Source organism: Camponotus vicinus, unplaced genomic scaffold, assembly GCF_025532165.1.
Source record: "Camponotus vicinus isolate PSW18456_S1 unplaced genomic scaffold, iyCamVici1.0 SCAF_8, whole genome shotgun sequence".
NCBI lineage: Eukaryota > Metazoa > Arthropoda > Insecta > Hymenoptera > Formicidae > Camponotus > Camponotus vicinus.
The window spans coordinates 15175715-15203265 of record NW_028141980.1 but is presented as its reverse complement, the minus strand read 5'-3'; the positions used below and the strand labels follow the sequence as shown (position 1 = coordinate 15203265).

General features: G+C 32.3%; 5 protein-coding genes and 1 long non-coding RNA gene across 10 annotated transcripts in view; 4 read left to right on the top strand and 2 right to left on the bottom strand.

The window, feature by feature from the left end:
• LOC145975553 (uncharacterized) overlaps positions 1-12806 on the bottom strand; it is an 80141-nt gene extending 67335 nt beyond the window's left edge. For all 3 annotated transcript variants that reach the window (XR_014440007.1, XR_014440006.1, XR_014440008.1), the window contains exon 1: positions 12204-12806. This is a non-coding gene — a long non-coding RNA (uncharacterized LOC145975553). The remainder of the gene's footprint in view (positions 1-12203) is intronic.
• Positions 12349-15911, top strand: LOC145975552 (reticulocalbin-2). Its single transcript, XM_083106110.1, has 5 exons — positions 12349-12587; positions 13419-13645; positions 13916-14063; positions 14131-14586; positions 14948-15911. The coding sequence occupies exons 2-5, from the start codon at positions 13441-13443 to the stop codon at positions 15117-15119; spliced, it is 981 nt and encodes a 326-aa protein (XP_082962236.1). The 5' UTR covers positions 12349-12587; positions 13419-13440; the 3' UTR covers positions 15120-15911.
• Positions 15912-16232: 321 nt separating this feature from the next.
• Positions 16233-17735, top strand: Rpii33 (RNA polymerase III subunit RpII33). 2 transcript variants are annotated; one of them, XM_083106288.1, is made up of 5 exons: positions 16233-16431; positions 16514-16658; positions 16890-17097; positions 17201-17407; positions 17482-17735. In XM_083106288.1, the coding sequence occupies exons 1-5, from the start codon at positions 16346-16348 to the stop codon at positions 17664-17666; spliced, it is 831 nt and encodes a 276-aa protein (XP_082962414.1). In that variant the 5' UTR covers positions 16233-16345; the 3' UTR covers positions 17667-17735. The 2 variants fall into 2 exon arrangements, with proteins under 2 accessions (XP_082962414.1, XP_082962415.1); XM_083106289.1 differs by having other exon boundaries at positions 16276-16298.
• Positions 17736-18176: 441 nt separating this feature from the next.
• Prel (preli-like) lies at positions 18177-20313 on the top strand. Its single transcript, XM_083106291.1, has 3 exons — positions 18177-18529; positions 18634-18847; positions 19086-20313. Exons 1-3 carry the CDS (start codon positions 18438-18440, stop codon positions 19509-19511), a joined length of 732 nt encoding a protein of 243 aa, XP_082962417.1. The 5' UTR covers positions 18177-18437; the 3' UTR covers positions 19512-20313.
• Positions 20314-21101: 788 nt separating this feature from the next.
• Positions 21102-26078, top strand: LOC145975652 (HEAT repeat-containing protein 6). The gene is made up of 12 exons (XM_083106287.1): positions 21102-21884; positions 21960-22208; positions 22301-22531; positions 22636-23461; positions 23537-23823; positions 23910-24251; positions 24408-24655; positions 24734-24953; positions 25192-25269; positions 25392-25598; positions 25675-25791; positions 25886-26078. Exons 1-12 carry the CDS (start codon positions 21708-21710, stop codon positions 26057-26059), a joined length of 3156 nt encoding a protein of 1051 aa, XP_082962413.1. The 5' UTR covers positions 21102-21707; the 3' UTR covers positions 26060-26078.
• Positions 26079-26154: 76 nt separating this feature from the next.
• Positions 26155-27437, bottom strand: LOC145975649 (PRKR-interacting protein 1 homolog). 2 transcript variants are annotated; one of them, XM_083106285.1, is made up of 4 exons: positions 27322-27437; positions 27162-27264; positions 26861-27040; positions 26155-26736 (listed from the first exon to the last, which is right to left on the bottom strand). In XM_083106285.1, exons 2-4 carry the CDS (start codon positions 27255-27257, stop codon positions 26338-26340), a joined length of 675 nt encoding a protein of 224 aa, XP_082962411.1. In that variant the 5' UTR covers positions 27258-27264; positions 27322-27437; the 3' UTR covers positions 26155-26337. The 2 variants fall into 2 exon arrangements, with proteins under 2 accessions (XP_082962411.1, XP_082962410.1); XM_083106284.1 differs by having other exon boundaries at positions 27162-27379.
• Positions 27438-27551: the final 114 nt, after the last annotated feature.

Genomic DNA, 27551 nt, shown 5'->3' with positions numbered 1-27551 from the left:
TCCCTCGGCGTACTTACGTTAAGTACCACGGAATTGTGGCGGTTCGCGCGCTTCTGGCGAGCCGGCTGCGAAGCGCGCATAGTGCGGCGATTTTGCGGAAAAAAATAAAAACGATTAATTAAATACGGTTTGTGTAATCTTACATTAACTCATTAACACTTTCCGGTCTAACTTTCGCCCTATTCGTACCTCCAAATACTCATGAACCTTTACGTCAGATTTTTACAGCACTATTGTAATTTCACCCATTTTTCGTAATTTTTAAAATCCAACTCTATTTGACATCGTTAAATTTATCTTGCCGCCAACTGTAGATTACAAAAGACTAATGCGCGGCTCTATAATTGCGTTAAGTTTCTCCACATCTGTGTATAGGCGGAAAATGCAAGCCTTCCACGGAGCTAAAAGGATTACCGGCAAAGGAAAAGTCTGACTACGCTACTGGTGGAGGTGGAGGTGGAGGAGGAGGACGGCGGAACGTAGTGGAGCGAAATGCGGGGGCGACCGCGGAGGGGATGCGCAGGGTGTAACAGGGTGTCGGGGGTTGGAGATTACGGCGGGACAAGCAATATTAAGCGTCCAGGAACAAAAAGACGATCCACCACGCCGGATTACCCGCGATGCACCGCGTTGTCCCGTGAAATTGATACGCGAGATGCTTTTTAACGGGAATGTAACGGTGAATACCGTCGTCGTGAGGATCTCCGGCGGATCCGCCGCGGAAATATTCGACGCGATTTAGATAACTTACCGGTGCGCACAAAGGAAACAATTTGTATCGACCAAAAGGGGAAGGGGCAGCTAATGAGGAAAGTCTGAAAATAATTAGATCGTTCGTCACCGACGTTGGAAGCGGAAATTTTTTGCGCTCTTTTCTCGCGATTGCGATCGCGAATTAGCATCGCGATTTCGATATATTTCGGCATCAGTGATTAGAGACTCTTTTTGTATTTTACAAGTAACATTCGTATTTATTTTTATAATGTAAGTGAAAAATAGTAATGAGAGTAAAATGTTAAGTGTTTATTAAATGGTATTAGTAAAAAAAAAACAGAATAAATATAATAAAAAATATAATATTAATAAATATTAATAAAATTATATTATTTAAATATAATATTAATAAAATTATATTACTTTAGACAGATACTACTAATTAAAAACGAACAAGTTATAAAAATGATGTTTTTTACTCTGCATTATGTCCAGCCATTGGTCTCCCATAAAAGAATAGTTATGCCGAGATGAAATTGGTCACGGGCCAATAGGATGAAACCGTGGGTGGAAGCGGTAATATATAATGTTTTACAACATATCTTTTCTACCTGCTCTCTAGTCGACACACGTAGCAAGGTTTATCTAAATATTGCCATAGGAAAAAAGTTGCGGTTCCGCCTGGGGAGTACGCCCTATCGGCCGCGTGGGAAACATTATTCTGTAGAAGCGAGCACGCACGAGAGGCGCGATCTCTCGCGTGCTGCAAACTACGAGCGATTTTTTTGAAAAGACCTGGGTAAAATTTTAATCTTTTAAAGCGCACCCCAAGATTTGCGCGTCCGCATTAGTGCATTCCGCGTGATTCAATGGCTGCTAGACCGATTTACATTCTCAAGCATTCTCTTGCATTAAAACTACGACTCACGTGCCTTCCTTGCAATAGCAATCGTATTCAACAAGAATTATGAAAATTGTGACAGTGGTTCTGTGTAAAGAGAAAAATTACTGCCTTGAGAAAGAAATGCATAAAGTTTCTATTATATTATATAAAATATACGTAGGTACTATGTGCTTTAATCAATTATTAATAGAATTATCTCTAAGAGTATTTTATAAAACTAAATGTGTAAAACCTTTAAATCTTTTCAATATACAGTTATATTAGTTTTCTTTTTATTCTATTATTTCAATTAACAAAATAATAAGCAATCATCTTTGCAATAATAATAAAATATAGATTATTGTTTTATATATCTAGAGTATAATAAATGCATAATTTTTCCTTAGAACAATATCTAAAAATTTAAGAAATTTCTATTTTTCTATATAAAAATAAATTTAAAAAAAATTTTAATTTTAATTTTAATAAAAGGTCAATAAAAAATATAATATTACACACATGAATTGCGAGCACAGGTGCAAGGATCGCGAGAGATCGAAGCAAAGTTCCTTTATTCCGCGGCGCGGGAGAATAAAAGGCGCGTATCTTATTTTGATCGGGAGACGCATATATTTTCGTATCCGAACGAATGGCACGGGAATATTGTAATTTGCATCGGAGACGGAGGAAAGAACTAAGTCGTGGACCGTATAGAAGAGTCGCGGAGAACGGGAGCCACACCGGCGAAATCGACGGAGTATGCAAATGCGAATTCACGGTGCGTTCCAAATCTTTAGATCTGGACGAATAAGTCGGAAGTGCCGAACCAACCCTCTTCGCTTCCCCATATCACCGCTAAAAACACACGGAAGATTCAGTCCGAGAAATTCCAATATTCCGATATAACTTGCCTTTCGTAGAGAGACGCCTTATCACAAATATTAGAATCTCGCGTCTAGATAACATAATAATTTGAAAAATATTCATTGGTAATCTATCTCTTTCTCAAGAAATTATTATTGTATCTAAACCGCTAATAATCTTAATTTATATTTGGCATAAAAACTTTTTATTTTTCACGATATTCTGAATTAGTTTATAATTAATATAATTAATTATGCATATATCTTATGATAAAAATTATCATCGATAGTTTTGTGTAAGATATTTCGTGTCAATTTAATAGGAGCACTGTAAGTACATAAGAAACGTCAGGTGACTGATGCAGAAAACATTTCTCGAAAGCGAGCGACTGTCGGGATGTATCAGCAGCGGCACGAGTCTGAAAACCATTATCGGTCTTCTTCCGCCCTGCGCATCGCCGCGGAAAGGGTCGCAAAGGATTTATGCCCCCCCGCGCGTTTTGTAACGATCGGCCATGTCGCTACTATTGTTGCAAATTCGCGGTCGTTGCCGAGAGACGTCATGGTGCATCGCGCGCGCATCGCGACTCGCGAGAGAAAAATCGGCAAATCCAATAAAGGGTGAATAATGCCGGGCGTTACCGAAGTGCGAATCCGTAGGTTCGTCGGGGGGAGGGGGGGTGGCCGATCGTGTATTTATCGAAATGAGAGAAGAAGAATAGAGAGATGAGAGAAATAGGACGAATGTTTGAGAGAAAGCGAGATAAACGAGAGATGAAAAGGAAGAGAAGGAGAAGAGATATGAGATAAACAGTGGCGGATTATCCATTAGGCGCAATAGATACACGTTCAGAGTTTCACACAGGCTTTAAAGATGAGTCATCATATAAGAAATTGGATTTTCAAATAAGCTGATTATTATTATATATTTAATTTTATACAATAAATAGTACTATATATAATATATGTATATTATAATATATAATATATGTATATTAATATTAATGTATATAATTATTTCTCTCATAAAAAACTATATTAAATAATATTATAATAATAAATAATATTTATCATTAAGTTATTTATCTTTAAATAATTACAAATATTTTATATATAAAAAAAAAATCTTTAAAAATTTATTTTTATATTTATTTCATTGTACGTATAAAAACTTCAATATATAAAATGTTTTTCTCTTGATTAAGACGATGTACAAATATCAAAAAATCGATAATCTTAAAATTAAATATTCTTTGGTTCGGAAATATTCTTTTGTTGTGGACATATCCAAATTATATCGGGGTCTGAAAATATCTGGATGCGCCACTGGAGAGAAGTGAATGCGGATGATGGACCACCACCTCTCTCCGTGAAAGCAGGAGAGAGGAGAGGGAGAAAATGCGAAATTTGTAATAGAGAGAAACATATATACGTGGCCGCGATATATGTGGGTGCCGCCTTCCGTAACGCCGACGGGTTTTACTAATAACCGATATAACAACCCCAAGCTAACCGTGGAATATTATAATTGATTTATCGCGCTAACGATACACACGTCGGATTTATCAGCCCGTGGTCCCGTCCCGTCGCCGTTCCGCGACGCATCGCGGAACCGATCGAACGGAACGGCGATCGACGATAGACCGCATCCGGTCGACTCGCCGCTGCTCGCGGGTGCATTCATTTGACACGGCTCGTTCGCGGATATGCAACGTGCTCGGCGACCGCGTTAAGTGTCGTTTCATTTAACGTGTTCATTTAGCCGTCGTATGCGTACCCGGGATAGATGTGCATTAGGATAGATAAACGACTAATTAACTTTTCGACATACACGGATGTTGGAATTTGGAAAAATATCATCTCCGACAGCTTGTGCGTATCAATAGATTTACTTCAAAAAATATAGTTTTATCTTGAAAACTATCTGTTTCTTCAAAATTTTTTTTTTACCGATTTTTTAAATCGCTGTTTGAAACGCGGCTAAAATAATAAGTAAAAAAATCCTGTTCTATTCTACATAAATAATCTAAATCTTATATAAATGTATTATTATATTAAATATGTATGAAAATAATTTTTTTTTAATCTAAGATGAAATCTAGAGACGAAAAGTATTAAAGATGGAATAAAAAAAATTATATGAAACTGTATACACGCGAAATTGAAACTGATTTCGCTATGAAAAAGTCCGCGAAGTCGATTAAAGACGTTCGCTTCCATCTCGATGAGAAAACGATGATCTCGGCATTTAGAAGCTTGAGCTCCTGGAGCCGCCCGACGGAGCGGGCGGCCGATTGGCAGCGAAGGGAAATTATTCTTTCGTCCGTACGATCGCCATCCGCCGCCGCGCGGCGCTTCGTCGGGCAAGGGTTGATAATAAATTCAAATTTAGGGGTGCGCGCAATCTGTGATTCAGCGCCATTAAGCACAGGATCTCTCTAAAGGACGCCACCCCCGTGCTTCCTCCTAACTTGGCACATCCGTGAGAGTGCTCCGGCTCTTTAAACCCACTAAGAGGTAAGGGTCACTTTGGCAATATCGAAGGACCGCGGATCACGTCGATTTTTTAAGTTCATGATGATTCAAAGATCGAATGTTCCAAAACGCTGTAAAATTGCAGCAAATTTGCGACTAAATATTGCGTAAAATAAACAAAAATCACTAATATATTTAAAATATAACTTTTACAATAAATAATTTATTTGCACAGGTTTTGTGGAATTTCTTCTTCACGTTACGTTCGAAATTTCCGCATCCTGAAGCAAGTGAAGAGATTATGAGATGTACGGTGGTCGTAAAGCACGTGAAATAAAATCTACCTAAGTACCCTAGAAACAGAATGCCGAACGAGGACACTTTATGGGTAATCGAACCAAGTTTTTAACTGTTTAGATGTTCCTCCTCTCCGGGATATAAAATTTCTGTGGATGTTCAAGTATCGATTGCCTCTGGAAACGGAAGCTGAGCGCGAGAGCCACGATGATGGTCGACGATTAACGTGCTCGTCTCTCGCGATCGGTGATGCGTTTCGCGATCGCAAAATTGCCAGCAACAAACATTAGAGTCGTTCTTTCGATTGCTCGAGAAATGAGGAATTTCGTAGAGATTCGTGCTCGCGTTCGTTCGTTTCACGAGAGACAAGCCGCGACGGTTATCGATCACCGCCGCCGATAACGAATGTGGAATAGGGACGAGAAAAAGAAGGTTTCTAGGAGGCCTTGATTTATATCGCGCCGATATTTTCCGCAGGTCTCAGTGTTTCTTAATTCGAGGTTTCTCCGCGTGCTCGCCGCGGGGATAATTCGATTTCCTGGCGAATCGGTTGGAAGTAAATCAGGGTACAGTCGCCGGCAAAATTCGCTGCAAGGCACTGTCATAATTTTCACGAGATGCATAACGATGATTGTTTCGCGACATTACTATAATATTTCTCATTTCAAATCTATTCTTATATTTCACAATACTACTTATGCATTCTTAAATATGTAAGTATCATATGTGCTACAATTGTGTGCTACAACGTGTAAAATAATTTTGATCATCACATATATGTATATAATATAATATAAAATAAACTATAATATAATATTGCAATATATTTTACTAAATAAGAAGTAGCAAACAATAATATGTGCATGTGTCAATATAAAAACTCAAAGAAAACAAGTTCAAGAACTTTATCAATAGAAGTTTTTAACACTTGTGCTTTTGTACGCATAAATTTTTCGATAACCATATATTCCGCTTAAAAAGCAATAAACAATCTCGTATAAATTACATTTTGCAAATATGTCGAACAACGCGTGCGAAGAGAAACCGTAATTGGGTCGATCATAAATTATTCTGGATACTGTTGGCGATTATTTCTACTTGGCCGAACATACGCGGGTTTTTCCACTGCGTCGCGCAATGAGTCCGAATTATCGATAACGCAATTTTTAATTCTACCTAAAATTAGTTTACGTGACTAACTATTGGTTCTGATATAATAACTCTCTTTATACTCAAATTGTTTTTCTCTCACATCTTATATCCCTACATAAATGTTGTAAATTTTTCTATTAATGTATATTGAATTAAAAATGTAAATTATGTACGTGTGAATTAGACATATTGTTTAAAAAACTCATTTATCTATTATTAAATGCTCTTTTATATTATTACATGTTTTTTAATGGTTTACACATCCTACACTTTTTTGATAAAAAATTTTTAAACCATGCTACTATACAATAATAGACCCGCTCTATTCTTTTTCCGTTAGTCTTCCGGCGCTCGTCTTAGGCGATCATCGAGAAACGATTTGAGCAACTTTAACGTCGCTTACTCCGCAGCGCGCACCCACGTACAAACACTCTTGCTCAGTTATCCGGGAACTAAGGTGCTCCTTCGCAAATCCGTCTGGCCGTCCAGCGGCGAGCAACGGGCTGAATACCAATTTCCAATTTGTCCGGGCATATCGGCCGGGCGCTCAAGAGCGTGACACAAATGCCAGATGCAATCAGCGGATTGCGAAGGAAGGCGCACTTCAGCGCAATCCCCGTGTTAATCCACGATCATCGAGTGCGGTTACCCTACCCCTTGAGAGGCCTAACCCTCCTCCTCTACAATTCACGAAAAGGATGTTTATCCAGTTTATGATATCATTTCCACGCACCGCGAAATTTTGTATATAAAAATATTTACTCCGGATTTTTACTTTTTATAATGTAGTATTTATTACGTTTTTTTCTCAATTTTATCGCTAAAATAATTTATAGAGAATTGACTAAATATGTAATTAAAAAAATTATCTGTGATTTGTGAAGTGCTTTGGAACGCTACTTATTATTACGTAAAAGTGATAGATAAGCGGCATAAAATCGAATAGAAAAGGTATCGAGAAAGGACGTCGACCCGACATTGCAACGAACGCGAAGCAGGATTTGCTCGGTTTTCTTTGGAGCGCTCTCGTCGCCTCAATATTGTCGCTATCTCTTGTATACAGTTGCCGCCATATTCCGTGAGAAGACGCCATATCACCGGAAGCTTCCACCCCCTTTTATACTAGCTTGTCGCGGACCGTCTCCGCGAAAACTACCCCCATAAAAGTTGACGACTTAAATCGCAGGGCGTATGCCTCGTCAGGGGGTAGGAGAATTCCTGAATATTACTGCGCGAATACTTGCAATACTTTTCGATGTATTCTAAGCTAGTTTCTTCATTTTAAGGAAAAAAATCAATGAAATATTTAATTATCGGACTGATAAAAGATAACTAAAAAATTTCGAGACAAAATATAATTAAAAAATTTCAAGAATATAATACGATACAATACACAAAATCATAGTTTATAAATAATTGATATATTATATTAGAATATTCTCTAATGACACTGTAAATTATTATAAAATAAGATGTAATTTTTTATCATATCTTTAATAGAATAACTATTTATATAAAACTTATTCTCTATTTTATCAATTCCCGCGATTTTTCCGAAATTAAAATTGCATTATTTTCTTTCAAGATTCTAATATTTTACTGAAATGTATTATATTCCTAATTATTGATTAATGTGTTAATATAATCATTAATAAAATACTGTTTAAAATATTATACACATATGAAATTATTATTAAGAATTAATCACGAATATTAATCATTATATTATCAAGAATTAATCATTGCACATACACACAGTAAAATTTTAAAATGACAAATTAGAATCATCAACGATTAAATTAAAAAACAGTCTCATGAGTTTTTTTTAAAGAACGCAATCCAACGAGACGAAGACTTTACAGTCGTCGTCTCATGGAGGACTTTTCCAACAGAATCGTCGTGAAAGACATTCGATTACGATTTCGCGGGACTTTATCATCGCCGTCCATAAATTCTGGGCTCGCGCAAAAGCAATCTGCGCCGGCGGTGATCCTAATAACCGTGCGGCCATTCGTTCGCTCGGGAGAGTGAGTCGTAATCCTAACCGAAAGACACTCGACGGAAAAGAAGACGGAAAAAGGAGCGCCTGAAGTGGCCGTAATGAAGTAGATCGAGATAAATATGGAAAGGGGACTTAAAGTAAATGGCGATCTCGGCCGCGGATCCCGCTTCAATATGCTTGAAAGTGTGTCTCGCTGACGTGGCGTTTCGAAAATGAACGTTCGATTGATTAGTCCGGCGCGGACGTCTATAACGATTAATGAGAATACACAGAGTCTTGTTATTACTTTCGAAAATCGCGTTGTATGAAAATCATTCGTGATCAAAATAATTAACTTGCCTCTCGTATTAATAAAATATAAAAAATATTCAGTACGAGAAAATTTAAAAAAGTATAAAATAACAATTACATTTTGATTATAATTTTTTTCGGTGGCCCCAATTTCAAGTTCTAAACAAACGCTTTTAAATAAATATCGATGTCGTTTCTCAGTATTGAGGCGTCTGGGCTTTTGCGGCTAATATGACCGATGTATGTATGAGGTCTCGATATATGTAAAGGGACAGGGGTGCATAAATATGTGCGTATGCGTCACCGCGCGCATAAGTGCCGATGAGGGGATTTGTAAATGATCTTAACGTTTCGCGTCAATCACTTGCGTCGTTCCGACACGCACGAGCACGTAACTGCATACAGAAAATTGGAAGGTTTCGACTTTCAAAAGGGTTTTGTTAATCGATCGGATATGTAACTCAATTTCTCTACTTATTCTGTGAATATTTTCACGGAATGGGTAAAATAAACAGTAAATTTTTACTCACATATTTTCTTAAAAAATTACAAAAGAATTTTTTATATTATAAACAAATCTCGCAAACGTATGAGATTTGATTTGAAGAATAATAAAAAACATATAATTTGGCTTGTAAAATTATTGTAATTTTTGTCTTTTAATTATATTGTTAAAAATTATTTTCAAAATCAAACTTCGAATTATATTGTTATCATAAATTAATTGATTAGTATTTATTACAGAAACATCCGTATTTTTCCAGCAAATATTTTGATCAAGAGAAAAAAGAATCACGCGCGACGCGACTCGAAGGATCTACGAGAATCCAGGAGGAGAAGTATATCGCTTCGATGATATATGTGTACCGGGGATATGTTACACGGTATAAGGTAAAGTTCTCTCAAGACGCCGGAAAGCGCGCGCAAAAAGAATCTTTCGGAAGACGTTGCGGCGGCGGCGAGAAGGGGCGAAATTACGTCAAAAGTCTCGAGAATTTATCGGAGCACTTTTTAAACTCCGCCTTCGCGCGATTAGCATATTATTTCTATGGAAGCCGAGTGCGCGAACAGACGAAAAGAGAGAGAAAGGGAGTGCGCGCTCTCGTGATGCGGTTCTCCTCTATATCGGGCTAGAAAGGGAGATAGGTGTGGGGAGCATATCAAATATGTTGATAAATGATCCCTTTGAGCGATGAATAGGCGGCGTCGGGTTCGTACGTATCCTTTTTCGTCGTCGGCGACGGCCAACATTTGAATGTCAGAAGGAACGCCGCAACGCGCCCGTTTGGCGTTTCTCTCAATCCTTCGCACTCCGCCGAAGTAAAGTCAAAATCACACACGAGCACGTCGTGGATCCCCGTCTCGTCGCGAACATTCGGGCGGAACGAAACGCGAGAAATTACGCAAATAGATATCCGTGATGCAAAACTCGCCGAATTTTATATGGAACAACGAAATTGCTCTTTCCACTATTTCCATCATTCTGCGAAATAATATTGCCTCGACGATTAATTGTAATATCCTAATCCATAATTGATAAACCAATTTATTACTATATGTATGTGAAAATAAAAAGAACAAAGTAATATATAATTAAATACATATATTAAAGTATATAATATAATCATTTGAAAATCTTTATATCATGTTTGAATGTAACATCACATAAAGTGATATTTTTTCAAAGATAATTGAATAAGATATAATATAATAAATGAAATAATCCGTTATTTTTAAAATATAGAAAATTATTATAATATATTCGGATATTTTTCCGCAAGAAAAACAATATTAAATTCTTTTGATCTAAAAATTCCCGCGAGAATTCTAGAAAAGACCGGAAGTCGATTCACGTTGGGTACTGATGCAAAACAGCCGTATTTCCGTTTCGCCAATCAGTTCTGACCATTCTCGCCCTTTGGTAATTTGCATACAATCGGTCGATGGGCACAAAAGATAGTGACAATTTCGAATTTTTGGCACGGAATATATATTAAAATACATTGATGCGCGTTACGCCTCGCGAATTAAACGCATATTTTAATAATTATAACTGTTAACAGATTTTACGCGATATTCGCTTTCCCGCGCGTTGGAAACGTAAATGCGCGAGAGATTAATATTCAGAATTTAATTAACATAATAAAAGGAATATTGCGGAAATTCGATGAAAATAATATAAATGTGCGCAAGCGAGCCTCTGCGAGATTCTGCTAAACTAATTCGTGCTGCAAAAAAATATGTATACGCATGTAATTTCGTTGATATTAATTTCCTACCACAAAACTTGTTATATATCATACAATATATAGGAATGTGCATAATTATATATCAAATGTAGAATAGATATAGAATATCTCATTCATTTGTGCACAGCATTATATTTTAATAACAAACATCTTAATTTGAAATTACTTTTTGAGCTTAGAGAAAATATCATAAGATATCAGTGTCGCAAAATATATAGTAACTATCTCTATCCTATTATAAATATATTAAAGTCCCTCTCTAAATCTCTCAAAAAAATCAAATAGAAATTTTTGTCATTTAATTTATTTTCTTAAAGTTTAAAGCTATTTTACTTTAAATTGACTAAAAATATTATTATATAATAATGCGATGTGTGGGATATATATTTTTATATAATATATATTACTATATAACAAAAATATATCATACACATCATATTATATATACACATATCATATTATACATATATGTATATGTATGTATAATAAGAATATATATGTATAATAAGAATATATCGCATTATTTTCTCTTTGATATTTTACTATAGTTATGCTCTTCCTACACACATATATTATATATTTTTTTAATTATAAAACATTTGTAAAAAATTAATTTTTTTTTAATAAATAAAATCAAATATGAATAATATAAAAATATGTATATCAGCATATATAATATCAGCAGAATCAGTAGAAATATGGGAAAAATATCGATATGATATAAATAATCTCTTTACTAATGAATAAATAGCTATTCGTAATTAAATTTTTTCAACGTATGAATACATGTTATTGATTAAATATTTTTCATAATCTTTTTCATAATATCAAAATACTTTTCATGATATCATAAATAGTAATACATATATACTTGTTAACTTTTATTAAAATATATTTAAAATATACAATATCTATAAATTATCGGTATTCAAAGCGAACGTTATTATCGACGATTAAAAAAGTCGATTTGCAAGAAATATATCAACTGCAGATAAGTTATCTACACTTCGTAATTTATTTACCGACAGTCACTCACTAACTAATGACGGTTCAAAAATCGACTATCGCGCGATTCCCGCCAATTTGAAGCTCCTCCATATTTTAATAAGAAATTTTCATGCTTGCGAGTCAGTCAATAAATATAAAATAGTAAAATTCAAATAGTACACACTTTCTATTACTTTTATACATATACTTTTATACGTATTAAATAATTATAATATCATGAATGTTACTTGGTATACATAATAAAAAATATAAAATCGAGAAACACTCACTGATTCCATCTCAACAGCCGCAACGTAAAATGCTGGTGTCAGCCTATGATATAACTCTAGGCGCTCGATGCAGTTTCGCTCCCCTTATCGATCCGATGCTTTAAATAAAGAAACTTCCAACTTACACGTTCGAGAGAATCGGCCGACACGTATGCACAGTTGAAAATAGATGCGACGATACGTCAGCGACGATAGCCGCCGACTATTTTCGAACAACGGCCTCTCAGCACTCCCGGAATCGTGACTCCGCACACGCATCACGACTAAGGAATCGCGAGCATCCGGTGCCCAGGTCGCTTCCTTTCGTTGTCGGATCGCGACGCGACGCCGACTCTTCGGGACGCCGATTCAAGGCGGAAACTTCGATCAAAGATCGCCGCTTACGTATGTAGAAAAATAGCGAAATATCGCGCGATCGACGATAACGAAAGCACACTTGACGCGAGAGAATATATTCGATACACACTCGTGACGGACATACACGACTTTTAACACGACTCTTGGACCGCGTTTGTACGCGACGCGAACGAAAATTGCTCTGTGCGATTGTAGTGACGTATAATTCGAAACGTGAAAAATTGATAACGTCAGACTATCCGTTAATTCGCGCGAAAAGGAGTAACTTCAAGAAGATCGATTATCGCGCAGGCGCGGCGCGCATTCGAACCGGTAATATCTATATACAAACGCATATTGTTTATCATTACGAAAAATTTTAATCTCTTATTTTCTTTTCGTTATTGACAATTTCAGAGATTTCAGATTTATGTTTTATTTATTTAGTAAAAATTAAAAAGACGCGCTAAATAGAAAAATAAACCATTTGATAATAATAACCATAAGTTCTTAGGGCATATTGCGTGAGTGCGCGCGCATATGTGCGTGTAATTATAAACTAAAATAACTAAAATTAAAATATGTAGAGAAAATAGAGAAAATGCTCTTCGACATTTTTTTCTCTTAAATAACATTTTACGCACAATTTCTCAGAAATAATCCTTGCTCTTAAAACATATATAAAAATTTTCCCCGTGTAATCGTCGCCATGCGTACGTAAAATGGAAAGTAATCGATAATATCCGTTGTGAACCGTGTCAAACGTCAAACGTCAGTCGAACAACGGACGTAGAGCCGCGTGACATCTGTCAAAATATCGTTCCAAGTCGACGAAGAGGTTATGCTCCGTCATTGTTTATAAGCGTGCATTATTTTCAGTCTCGCTCTCGAGAGACACGCGATGATGGCTCGAGCATACGTTGCTCTGCTCCTCGTCGCCGCATCGCTGCCGATCTTCGGTGACACCGCCTCCGCTCACATCCATATGCATAATCACAAGCTCGACAGAAATGAAAGGATAGAGGACGGGGCCTTCGGCTCCCGCGACGCCGATCATTACGTGGACGGCGAGCATCATCATGAGTTCGATCACGAAGCCATCCTAGGTACGGGGTGATTATAGTTTTTAGGATTAGATCTATATATTTTTTTTTATTATTATTTATTTACATCTTCTCATCAAGACTTCAAAGTTCCAAACTGTATGTACATACGTATGCTAGTACGATTTCATTGTAACTCATTTTATGAACAGTTAATTTGTTTAAAAGAAAATAATCATATCTGATATATATAAATTATTCATTCCCCTTTAAATTAAATTTACTCATTTTGAAGGTATATCTCATTTTGAATGTCTTATTTTCTGTTTAAAGGAAGTACGAAAGAAGCGGAAGAATTTGATAAACTCCCAATAGGAGAATCTAAAATGAGATTAGGAATTTTACTTACTAAGATGGATTTGAATAATGACAAATATATAGAGAGAAATGAGTTAAAAGCCTGGATTTTGCGTTCTTTCAGGTAAAATTACTTGTGTCAATAACCTTATCAAATTATTGAAAGAAAAATTAATAAATTTTGCAAATAGTAAGCTGTCTGCAGAAGAATCTCAAGATCGCTTAGATGAAGCTGATATAGATGGAGATGACAAAGTGACCTGGGATGAAATCTTGCAGGATACTTATGGCAACAACCCTGAAGATTTAAGTTTTGATGATAAATTTATCCAAAATGATAAAGAGATATTTGAAGCTGCAGATTTAAACAAAGATGGTTATTTGGATTCGGAGGAATTCGAAGCTTATACACATTCTGAGGAGACACCTAGAATGTTCCCCTTATTGTTGAAGCAAGCTTTGGAAGACAAAGACACAGATAAAGATGGATACATTAATTTTCAGGAATATGTTGGTGATAGAGCCAAATCTAAGGATAAAGAATGGTTACTATCAGAAAAAGATAAATTTGATTATGAACATGATAAAAACAGAGATGGTAGATTGGATTCGGATGAAATTCTTTCCTGGCTTGTTCCAAGTAATGAGTGAGTATATTGTAACACATGTAATATTTTAAAATTCTATTACAATAAATTTTCAAATTAAATATGAAATGCATCTTATTGCTTCAAATAATCTCATATAATAGTAGATTCAAACTTAATAAATGTTAATATAATGTAAATTTCTATTCATATTTATATTAATTTTATAATAATTTATATTCCAAGATTATGATAGAATTTTATTATTTTCATGTATATTGAAGATCGTGTAAACTTCACTAAAAATTCATAAAAATGAATTTTTTGTAACAGAGAATTTAAATAAATTGGCAAACTTTACCCTGTAAACATTCACAAAAGCGAAATATCGCTTTTATATCTTCTTATCTATTTATTTCAGAGAAATAGCAAACGACGAGGTGGATCATTTATTCGCAGGTTCCGATGATGATCACGATAATAGATTATCATTTGAAGAAATATTGGACCATCATGATGCTTTTGTAGGTAGCGAAGCGACAGATTATGGTGACCATTTGCAAGATATCGAGCGTTTCATCGACGAACTTTGAGAGTCGTTGGTCGGTCGGGCTGATAATACGTGTATTATCTTTTGTAATATTCATTAGGCATATTCATTTCCAACTGAAAGTTTTAATACACTACTCATAACGATATTATATTAATTAAATCTTTAAGGAATTCTATGAGCAAAATCTCCAAACTTTAAACTAGTATTTTAAAAAACTATTATATTTAAACGAAAATATATTTACATATTTACAAAACGTGCGTTAAGTTGTGCATTAAAAGAATATTTAGGATTTCAGATCTCTACTAGATATCTTATATACACATGTTTAAAAAATATTCTACTAATCGTTTTGAGCAGTGTATTTCTCAATGCATTTCTTTTTAGTCTTTCTAATCTATTTTCTATTTATGTAATCATTAGAACAAATTTATATTAATGATAAGGGAGAGATACAAACATAAGATTAATGAAATTCATTGCATATGTTATGATTCACAATAGTGGAGCATTACTATCGTCTTCCAATTTTTACCAAACATAAGTGCCATATTAGACAAGAAAAACAAATTAAAACAAAAAAAAACATGTATTTCTCATTACAATGCATAGAATTAAGTTTAAATCTCCCACCAATGTTATATTATGCTGTATATATTACACGTAGGGTAAAATTTGTTTGAATTCACAAGGAATTAATGTAATTTTCATAGTATTAGTTTAGATTTACTTATTTGAGAATGTGTGCATTATATATATGTGTATCTATAAAATATAAATTTTTGTCGAGTGATGCATGATCGATTTTTAATAAAATATTTTAACAATTTCACATGTTTGTTGTCTTTATCAATCTCTAAAAGAAATATGTATTTTTTTCTATAACTGTGAAATATTGTGCACATAAATACATTCATATATATATATATATATATATATATATATATATATATATATATATATAAAGAGAGAGAGAGAAGACTACAAAACTTATATTAAAAATTTATTTACATTTATGTGTATAAGCGTTTTGCTATATAGCACGGAACAGAACCAGAAATTGTGTACATTATATGTTACCCTCTGAGAACATTCGTGGCTTCGTAGTTTATGTTCACGTTTTTAATGTCCACAGAGAGCGTAATCACTTTTAGAAATTCATACATACAGATTATAAGAGAGGTGGTAGAGAAGATTGATCTTATTACTGTAAATCACGGTGAGTAGAAGACTATAAATAAAAAATTGTTTTAATTACAACATAAAATGCCGTATGCTAATCAACCGTCGGTTCATATCTCGGATTTAACTGAAGAAAATGTTAAATTTCAAGTGGAAGATACGGAATTGAGGTGAGATAGATGAGGTTAGAAAGATATAAATGTAAAAAAAAATATAGCTTCAATTAATTTATAATTCACGTTTCCATATCAGTGTTGCAAATAGCATGAGACGTGTCTTCATCGCTGAAACTCCAACTATGGCCATAGATTGGATACAATTGGAAGCCAATTCTACTGTTTTGAGCGATGAATTCTTAGCACATCGAATTGGGATGATACCTTTGATTAGTGATGATGTATGTAGACACATATATTAATGGTCTTCTTTATCAAAAATTAAAAAGATTTTTTCTCGACAAATCTTGATATGCCTTAGGTGATTAAAAGAATGAAAATTAAGCACTTGAGTAAATCACGTACTTATAATGCAAAATAATAAAACTATTTTTCAACTGTCATCCAATAAGACATTGCTAAATAACTTAATTGATACAATTTAATTGACCAAGAATAATTTTCTTGCATAGGTGGTCGACAGGATACAATTCACAAGAGATTGTCAGTGTATGGATTTCTGTCCAGAATGTAGCGTTGAATTCACACTAGATGTTAAGTGCACTGAAGACCAAACCAGACATGTAACTACTGCAGATTTCAAGTCCAGTGATCCTAGAGTGTTACCTGTCACATCCAGACACAGGGAAGATGAAGCAAGCGAATATGGAGAGACTGATGGTTTGTGCACCTTTATTATGTACCTTTTTGTGTGCTAATGATTATATTAAAAAAAAAAAAAAAGGAAAATATAACTCATACTATTGTATATGAAATCTTTTAGAAATATTAATAGTAAAATTAAGAAAGGGACAAGAGTTGAAACTTAGAGCATATGCAAAGAAAGGTTTTGGAAAGGAGCATGCCAAATGGAATCCAACTGCTGGTGTAAGTTTTGAGTACGATCCGGATAATGCTATGAGGCACACTTTGTATCCTAAACCAGACGAGTGGCCAAAGTCAGAATACAGTGAATTAGAAGAGGACCAATGTGAGTAGTAAAACATTCATAATCTCTTAAAGAGAGTTACATTATAATTGTATATATCACAATGTACATTTTAGATGAAGCACCATTTAATTGGGAAGCCAAACCAAACAAATATTACTTCAATGTAGAAAGCAGTGGTGCATTAAAACCTGAGAATATCGTTATGATGGGAATTGCGGCGTTAAAAAACAAATTATCCAATCTGCAGACACAATTAAGTCACGAAGTACAAAGCGATGCATTAAGCATTCATCATTAAATAAATTTTAATCTTAGATATGTAAATCTTTTTCCATATTTTACAAAATAAAAAAATTGCAAAATATTATTTCATGTTGATTTTAATATAATAATTCCGTCAAAATTATGTAAGCAATATAATTTTAATGTTACATTCGCCGTAAAAATTTATCGAACTCGCTGATTGATTACATTAATTATTTAGATAATTTTGATAGCACTAATCAATATATTCGATGGCTATGCCATGCTGCCATGAAGTAAGAGAGAGAGTTGCCATCTCCTTAGATAAAATATATTTCGGCCAATAAGATTCCATGCTCTTTAATGGTGTCAACAATATGGCGTAATCTAAAAATAATAATGATTGAACTATCTTCAGTGATTTCTTATTCAATGCCTTAAGCCCATATCACACTAAGCATTGAAGATTAAAATTTGACCAATCAAAGTCAAGAAATTGTAAGTCTTTTGCTTTGATTAGTCAAATACCAACCTTTCATTTTCAATCTTCATTTGCATAGGTATGCGTGCGAATAAGGGATTACATGCGTGAGTAACAGTCTCACAAGTTCAAGCCATTCTAGTCATTCCCGTCTCCCGTCGTCGAGTGTGCGTCCATACATATGTACGCGATCTACACCATGCGGCGATTTTGTTGCGGACTCTGATTCGATATTATAATATTCGTGATACAGTCCCTTCTATCGATCTCATTCATAATTCGGCGAAAGTTCTCGCTGTTCCTTCTCATTTACATTTATAGAACTTGGGAGAGCAATTCAATACAATGGTCAAGTATTATGAAAACATCACGATCTTTCATTTCGATTGGAGTCAAGTCGTTCGAGGATTCTTTCAGAGGTATCCGAATCCACACAGGTACGTAAACCATACCATTACGTTATATTATTCTTTCGAACATAGATGTTACATAACATCAAATATATATCAGTATGTAAAGAACTCTTATATATCATTTGCAGTTCGCACGTCCTCACCGAGGATACGATCTCCAGAGAAGTAAAAAATGGAAAGCTTTACTCCAAACGATTATTGACAAAAACTAACAGACTACCCAAATGGGGGGAAAGATTTATCAGCAAAAATGTTGTTAAAATTGTAGAAGAAAGTATTGTTGATCCTGAAGCAAAAACTTTGACTACTTACACAAAAAATTTGGGTTACACTAAAGTTATGGTAGGCTAATTCAAATCAACAAGAGAGAAAGAAATATAATGATGATTCAAGTTTGTCTTTCTGAGAAAAATTCTATTTTTAAGTAAATTAGCACGCATTTAATTTAGTAAATTAAATTAACTTCAAAATTACAAGTTTTATTTTGACTGAAATTATTGTAGATTATATTGTTGAAACAGAAATGAATATTCAAGATTAAAAAGAAGACATATGTTCTAATAATTATATTTTCTTCCAGAGCATCGTTGAAAAAGTAGTTTATCAGGTTTCTGATGAAAATCCAGAATGGACAGTAGCGAAGAGATCGGCATGGATTGACAGTCAAGTCTTTGGTTTCAGCAGGGCGATTCAAGCATTTGGATTAGATCGATTTAAGAAAAATTGCACCAAGATGTCAGAAGGCTTTAATTACGTTCTTACAAATATGTTTCCTCATACGGCTCAATTTATAAATCCGAAACTTTCTCAGATGAGTTTTTCTATGCAAGCTGGTCACAGCACCATGGATGATAATGTTACAACAAAATCGAGTCTCGCGGAAGATTTACAGCATTCTTTACAAGGTAAAGCAGAAAAGGTGAAAGATGCTGCTAAGAAAGCCACAGATTTGGCAAAACAAAAAGCAAGACCAATATATGCAGCTTGTCAGCCAAACCAATCGTAAATCTTCATATATTTTGCAAAATGCTATCATTGTCTCCACAAATGTAAATATCGCTTAGTGATAGAAATATTCACCAATATCATATTATTATTATGATGTATCTTAGACAAAATGATGATACTTTAAAGATTAGCTAGAGAATTCAATAATTGCATATTATCAAATAATATTATTTGATGACAATTAAGATAAAAAATTAGAAAATTAATATTGAGCAACAACAAATTGAGATTTAAAGTTTATGATTTGCTGAATTTGATAATATAAAATTTTCAGAGTTAAAACTATTACATGCATAAAATGTATAAAAGATTTTCAAATCTGTTTATATCTTATCATTCCTTTTAACTGCCAAATTGTTAATAGTCAGTTATCAAATATAATACATTTATATATATATATATATATATATATATTTTTTTTTTTTTTTTTTTTTAATATATGCGCATTTTAAATTATATAATCCTTTTTTTACATGCAGGAAAACCTTTCTGGTTCATTAATAATTTATGGACAATATATTTCTTTGCGTAAAATATTAATTAAAAAAGCATTTTGAAATGTTCAATCAATATAAATGTATGTATGTATATTATGTATGTAGTGTTTATTTGCATGTGAATGCAAAAAATATCTGTACAAAATTGTAATTGATAATTATATAAAGCAAAGCATTTTGTATCAATAGTTATTAATATATCAGTGGGAGTAATTATAAACATGTGCAATAGTTATAAACACATGCAAAAGAATAGTTTTATATATTCTTTTCTTTTTAATGTAATTAAATATTTTTTATATATTTTGTATGTATGAATATGTGTGTGTGAAGTCAAAGTTATAGTGTATTGATTAATATAAATAACTAAAAGACTTAATTTTCCATTTATATTATAAATACATCTTTTAGATGTATACATCTATCATAGTTTCAAGGCTATAACATGTTTCTCTATGTAGTATTCTATACATATATTTAAATTTTTATTGTAGAATATGTTCATTTATTGTAAAATATCGTGTTATTTTTAATGTTTAGATTATTGTTGATCAACTCAATTCCACGCATGTACTTTTATCAGAAGCTATTATTACAATTAATAATAATTGAGCATTTTGGCAATCAAATAATATGTTTAAAATTTTATGAATGAAATTTTTTCCTTTTATTAGTGAAATATATAAAATTAAATTATATTAAAGAAATTTGAATGGAAATTAAATTTTTTAATATGAAAAAAATTATTTAGTGCCTTTTACAATTTATAGCGCTAAACGATATTATTACATATATGTCAATACGTATAATATCTAATCTACATGTATCAATATATATATATATGTTCAACATACATACTTTACATTTTTTATTTATTGACGAAATTTGAATGTGTAATATATATGAGATAAGTTAGCAAAATAATAAGCTGATAATTAATAATTTTTAAGAATGTATTATTCCTACTTCTATCTAGAAATCTACAAACGCGCAATTACAAAAAAATGTTATATGATAGTAAAATATTTACAATACTTCAGATTGAAAAATCTCGTAGTCATTGTTTTCATAATATTAGTAAGATCTTTCGTACACTTGTCAAAATTGATTTTAATCGATTGTACTTTAATATTATAAATTTTTTTTAATTTCACATAATAGGAGAAAATTTTTTTCGTATTCGGCAACTGTAATTCAAAATTTGTAATGTATGCTCCGAAAAAAACTACATAAAATCGATAAAGTAGAATTCCACCATAAGTATCTTATCTTTACCATAAGAGCTACGGTTTATTACAAGTTATTTATCGATTTATGATATTTATTCCGATAAAATAGTTTGTTTCCTATGTTCTACGATTATCACGAGTTGCAACAAAAAATATTGTATATTGTACAATGTTACATCAAATAATATGTCATTTTTCAGTTCTCCGAAGTGTATAATGTTGTAATTATGTATATAAATCATACAAATTAATTGTTGAAGTAATTTATAGTTTCTGATGAAATAACAAGTTTATAGAATACGCCACGTGTTAATATATATAAAATAATGGAAACTTCATTATACACTTACAAATTGTATATGTAAATAACAGAAATTAGTTGTTAAAGTAATTTGTGTTTTCCGATATAATATATTATAATTTATATCCGATATAATATATAATATACGTGTAAATATATATGAAATAATGGCTTCATTACACATAAATCATGCAATTAGTGATACCACAACAAAGTTTTTTTCAATAATTGAAAGATTGCTATCATTAACTAGTTCAAAGCTCAGTAATAAAAAACAAATTAATGCACACTTAAGTGATCTCAACGAATTGGATTACAGATGCCTTAATATTGTAAATAATGATGTAAGAAATTTTTATATTTAATGATAAAATATCTATAATATAAATCTATATAAATATAAATTAATTTATTTCTAGGCAATATTATTGTTAGTGAATCAGCTTTGTGTGATTATTCTACCTACAGAAACATCTTTAGTCAGAAATGCCTGTAAATTTTTATACAATTTAACTCAAAATAATATCAAACTGCATGGCCGAACATTTGCGACTTGTAAACGATGGATTTTAGAGGCATTAGAATTTTCTGACCCACTGGCACAAGTTGATGTGTTAATTGCTATAAAAAGTTTTTTACATGCTGGATATTTTGACGATATCAATCATGTTAGTATATATAATCTTTATCTTTCTCTAACAAACACATTATTAAAATAGATTGTTATATTGTCAAAATTAAATATTGCTTTATGTTTCAGTATGCACGTCTGTTACTTAGGGATAAAGGTTTATTAATAAAATACTTAAATTCTTCAAGCAATGCATGGTCTGAAATCAATTTCCATGCACTTGGATGTTTAGAAGAAATTGTAAACAAAAGTAATAGTAATCATGTATCAGAAGAATTTATATATTTGATAAAAGATATTATTTTTAAAAATCTCTCACTGTTACCATACAGCAATGATGATAAATTTTATTATAGTAAAGTATGTATTTTACGTATAATTAACAAAATATGTAATATATGTAATATATTTTACGTATAATTAACAAAATATGTAATCTTACAGAATTATATACATATTTACAGATCATACATTTGTGTTTGCATATTTTGCATTGTATAATTTTGGAAAAATTAATTCCTAATTCTTCTGATATTGTTGGAGAGATATTAGGAGTAGTGCAAGCATTTTTATTTCATGGTATTAAAGGCTATAATGTTACAAAACCAGAATTACTTCATCCTGCAGCAATGAATCTCCCAGAACGCATTCATATAGTACCAAAATGTAAGAATCTTAAAAATCACAAAGCAAAACTGAAGAAAACACCTACCAAGAAGAGTGTATCCGATATAGAAAATAGTACTCTTCCAGAACATACTGGAATTTCCAAATATTCCAGCGATTCAGATACATCAGATACAGAATTTAATAATTCTGTCCATATAGATTCCAAAGTAAGATTGGAAGCTGTGCATTTATTGCAGACTCTCATGGAAATTAGTCAGAGTAGAGAGATTTTTGGATATTGGCCACAAATTGTAGCAACTGGTTCACGAAATGACGCTCGAGTATTAACGAGAAGCATATTGGTGGAACCTATATCTAAAGTTAGACAAAATGTATTAAGTACATTAACTGAATTGTTGATAAGCGCTAGACCATTCTTGATACATGCAGAAGAAACCGATCATACTTCCTTCATCACATTTTTCGGCACAGTATGTTTAATGATCAAAGAACTGCATTTTACATTATCGTTAATTTTGTTTACTGAAAAAAACGTGACTGTTTTAACGCATGCATTAAAATGCACAGCAGCTCTTGTACAAGGAACACCATATGAACGATTAAAACCGGGTTTAGCTACCAAATTAGTACGGAATTGTAGACCACACATATTTCATAAAGGTATATATATTTCATACTGTTATTATATATAATTTTTAATCTATTATTATCATTATAGCTCAATTATTTGCATAGATCCCACTGTACGAGTTGCAGCACTGTCCATTTTTGAAGCATTTGCTTCCAGCGAACCTATCACTCAGGAAATATTAAACATATTAGCTAAACAATCTATAGGTGGTACAGAATTAGGAAAATTACAACTTGATACTGGTTCAATTAGCGATGTTGGAACAGAAGAAGAAGAAATAGATATTGAGGATTTCAATAATTCAGTAGACAATTGTAGTGAAATTAAAACATCAAAAGATGAAAGCGTCTGTTTGCTAATTCGCGTTTGTTTAGAAAATATATCTAATAAGGTATGTAAAATTTATATTTAAAATAAAGCTTTATAATGCACTAAAGCAGTTATCAGATTGGAAGTCAATATTATATTTTATTTTAGACAATTAGTACACCTGTACGACTTCAATCTTTGAAACTTATGGGGAGATTAGCATTTAATACAGGAAGCCTCATATTTCCTCACTTAGAAAAAGTGACCACAATCTTAATCTCGGTTATGGAAGAATCAGAAAGCCAAGTGATATTACATGCATGTCGGGTTTTAGAAATTATGTCTGGTTGTCTCGCAAATATTGAGACTTATCATAGTGATGGTATATTATTTTGGAATATTATATTTGATTCTATGATATCACTCGCTCAAACATCGCAAACCATATTGCGAGAAGCTGCTTGCGATTGTCTAGGTAGCATAAGTGGAAATGTATTTACACAATTATCGGTAAGAGAAAAAAGAATATAATTATTTAAATTTTTCTCGCAAATCAGTTACTCTGCAAATACACTCGATATCAAGAATAATATTTTATGAATAAATTGTTGTATATATTTCGGTGATATTCTGAAATATTATGACAGAAATTATTTTTGTTTTCAGAGGCAAAAAACTATATTAATAATTACAATACTATTTGGAGCAGTCCGCGATGAAGAAAGTGCCGTGAGAGCAGCCGGCTTACGTGCATTAGGAATGTTGGTAACTTTGTCGGTATTAGAAGACGATACCGGTTTCCTTATGGATTTAGCTGATATAGTTTGTCTGGCTCTTGATGACAAAAATCTCGGCGTTCGCGTGAAAAGTGCTTGGGCATTAGCAAACTTGTGTGACTGTCTTTCTAGACAAAAGTCTGTCCTCTCTCTTTATTTATTTGATATTTATTATCTTAATATATATTTTTTATCCATATAAATATATATTTTCAGACAGCATGAAGAGATAGAACCATTCTCTTTAGAAGTTTTGCTGCCCAAATTATATCATATAAGTGTCAAAGCTGCAAAAGATAATGATAAAGTAAAATGTAACGCTGTTAGGGCAATTGGAAGTATTTTATATCTATGTCCACAAAAGCATATACTCTCTGATACAACATTAGGATTAAATGCACTTATTAACTGTGCTGTTTTAGGAAATGATATGAAAGTAAGTCTCACTATAATTTTAAATTCTTATAATATGTTAATTTATAATATATTAATTAATAATAAAATAATTATAAATTTACTGGTAACTTTCTCTCTAAAATGATTAGTTTTGTATAAAATATGTTTCAGAATTTATGTGACAAGAAAAAAAAATTAAGGAATATTTCATTATATAATAATAAATATTTTTTGGTTTATTTAGTGAATAGATAAATTTTTCTTTTTTATAACTTTAGGTACGATGGAATGCTTGTCGAGCCTTAGGATTAGTTTTGAGTCACAATCCAGATGCAATATTGCCATCTTCTTGGAAAGTATGTCTTTAAAAATTGATATCTTTGACACACACACATATGCACGCATGCACATTGAATAAATTTATTTCGTACAAGTAAAATTAGATATTTTTATCTAATTTTTACTCTTTTTTTTTTAGGATGAAGTATTTCCAGCACTTTCCACTTTGATATGTGATAGTCCCAATTTTAAAGTACGTACCAATGCTGCATGGGCACTGTATTCATGTAATTATTATGGTAAATATATCATAATGTTGTGGAAAAGTATCGTATTGGCATTTGAAAATGCTCAACATGTCCCAAGCTTTGTTGAATATCCACATCGAGATGCACTGATTCAACAAGTATGTATATTTCTATAAACAATATATTTCCTTGATATGTTATTAGTCATATTAATATAGAATATATTTTTTTTAGTTGTGCCTTACTCTTGCTCGCGTTGCTGCCTGTACAGAAAAATCTGAACTACAAAGTCTTTGGCTCGAAATTGGCGATCATGTAGAAGAAATTTCTAATGTTATGAAGCAATTTCAGGTATAGTGTAACATAAAATACATTTATAGAATAGGTCAAATATACATATTGGAATGATTTTGTAATTTTAATATTCCAAATATTTTTGTCATAGGAAACTGTCTTACCTGAGAAATTGGGAGATTTAATCAAAGCAAAAGCCCAATTGGAACAACTAACAAAGAGCACATGTTGTATCGAAGATCAACAAATTGCTCAATCTTTAGCAAATATATTTGAAAGAACTAATCGCTATGATAATTTAGATGCTATTACATCTACAATATAGCTTTGTAAATAGCTTTGTAAAATATGAGGAAATAAAATGACTTTTTTTCAAGCAAATTTTTAATATTTATTTTAAAAAAAGATCTTAATAAAATATACACAACACAGCCATGTTTATATATAGAAGAAATATATATAGCATACATGGAAATTATATTACAACATAATGTAGCAAAATATAATTCTAATTAATGATAATTAGAAAGTCGAATTCGCTAAATTTTGATTATACATATAATTTTAAATATAACAATATAAAAAAAATGTTGACATGTATTGTTATGTGTCATTTTTACATTGAATGTTTTTACTCGTTTTTTCTTCAAAAGATGTTTCTAATATATGTTCTTGATTTTCTTCTGTATCTAATAACAGCTTCTTTTCTGTTGCTGCTTTTGCCTCATTTTTATCTTTAGATATATTTATAGAACAACTCATACTTTCTTCATTTATTTCATTATTTTTTACAGTAGCTTCAGTTTCTTCATTTTCATCTGAACTGTCTTCTTTGCTGCTTTTTTCATCTGTGATAGCACTTTCCTTTGCAGTTTTCATTTGTTTCTTCTGTTTATGTCCCTGTTTCTTTTTCAATCTTTTAGCACGTCTTTTTGCTGTTGCTTCTTCTGCCAATCTTTTATTTTCTTCAAGTTTTTGATGATATTCATCATCCAAAAGTTCCTGAATTATTATAAAAGAAATGCCTTTTAATCAACTGGAAAAGTTTAATAATTTATTATATGCAAAAAATATATATATCAAATCTATATATATGTATCTTATAATTTTTATGCACAGTAGTTACCTTATGCGCTTTTTCTTGAATGAACTTTTGCCGCGCATATTCTTTTCGTCGTAAATGTCTGTACACGTGAAATTCTCCGCTACCTGCTCCAGCACTGCTACCCATAACATTACGAACAAATTCAGGTACAGAGGGTGTATTCTTAGCCTTTGGACGTTCCGGCAATATAATTGGCTTATCCTAATGTGATTGAAAGAAGTCACGATTTTTATTTTAAGATAATCCGAAAAAAGACAATTTTGCGGATGCGATAATAATGAAAAGTAATTTTTTTCTAATTTGAATAATAAACAATATTTACCACATTCTTCATTAATTTCATTAGTTTTAATCTTTGCAGATCTACAGCTGTTTTTGCTACTACAGGTTTCTCCTCGTCTTTCTCCTTATCTGACATCTTTTTACTGTTTAAATAACCAAATATATAATAATTTTTTCGTGTTTTTCTTGAGTAAACTTACTGTATAGTAGCTGTGAGTTGTATAGCTTATTATTTGATAAACCATGAATTACTATATTAGACCCAGATGTATTTTTACTGGATTGTGTTCGAAAACGTACTTGTCGAAATTCAGGCCGTGTTCCGAAATTACTGCCAGTACTGCAAATTCTATAGTGCACGTTACATATATTATATATTTTCAGTGCTGGCAGTAAACTGGCAGCAATTTCGGAACACGGCCTCAGTAGC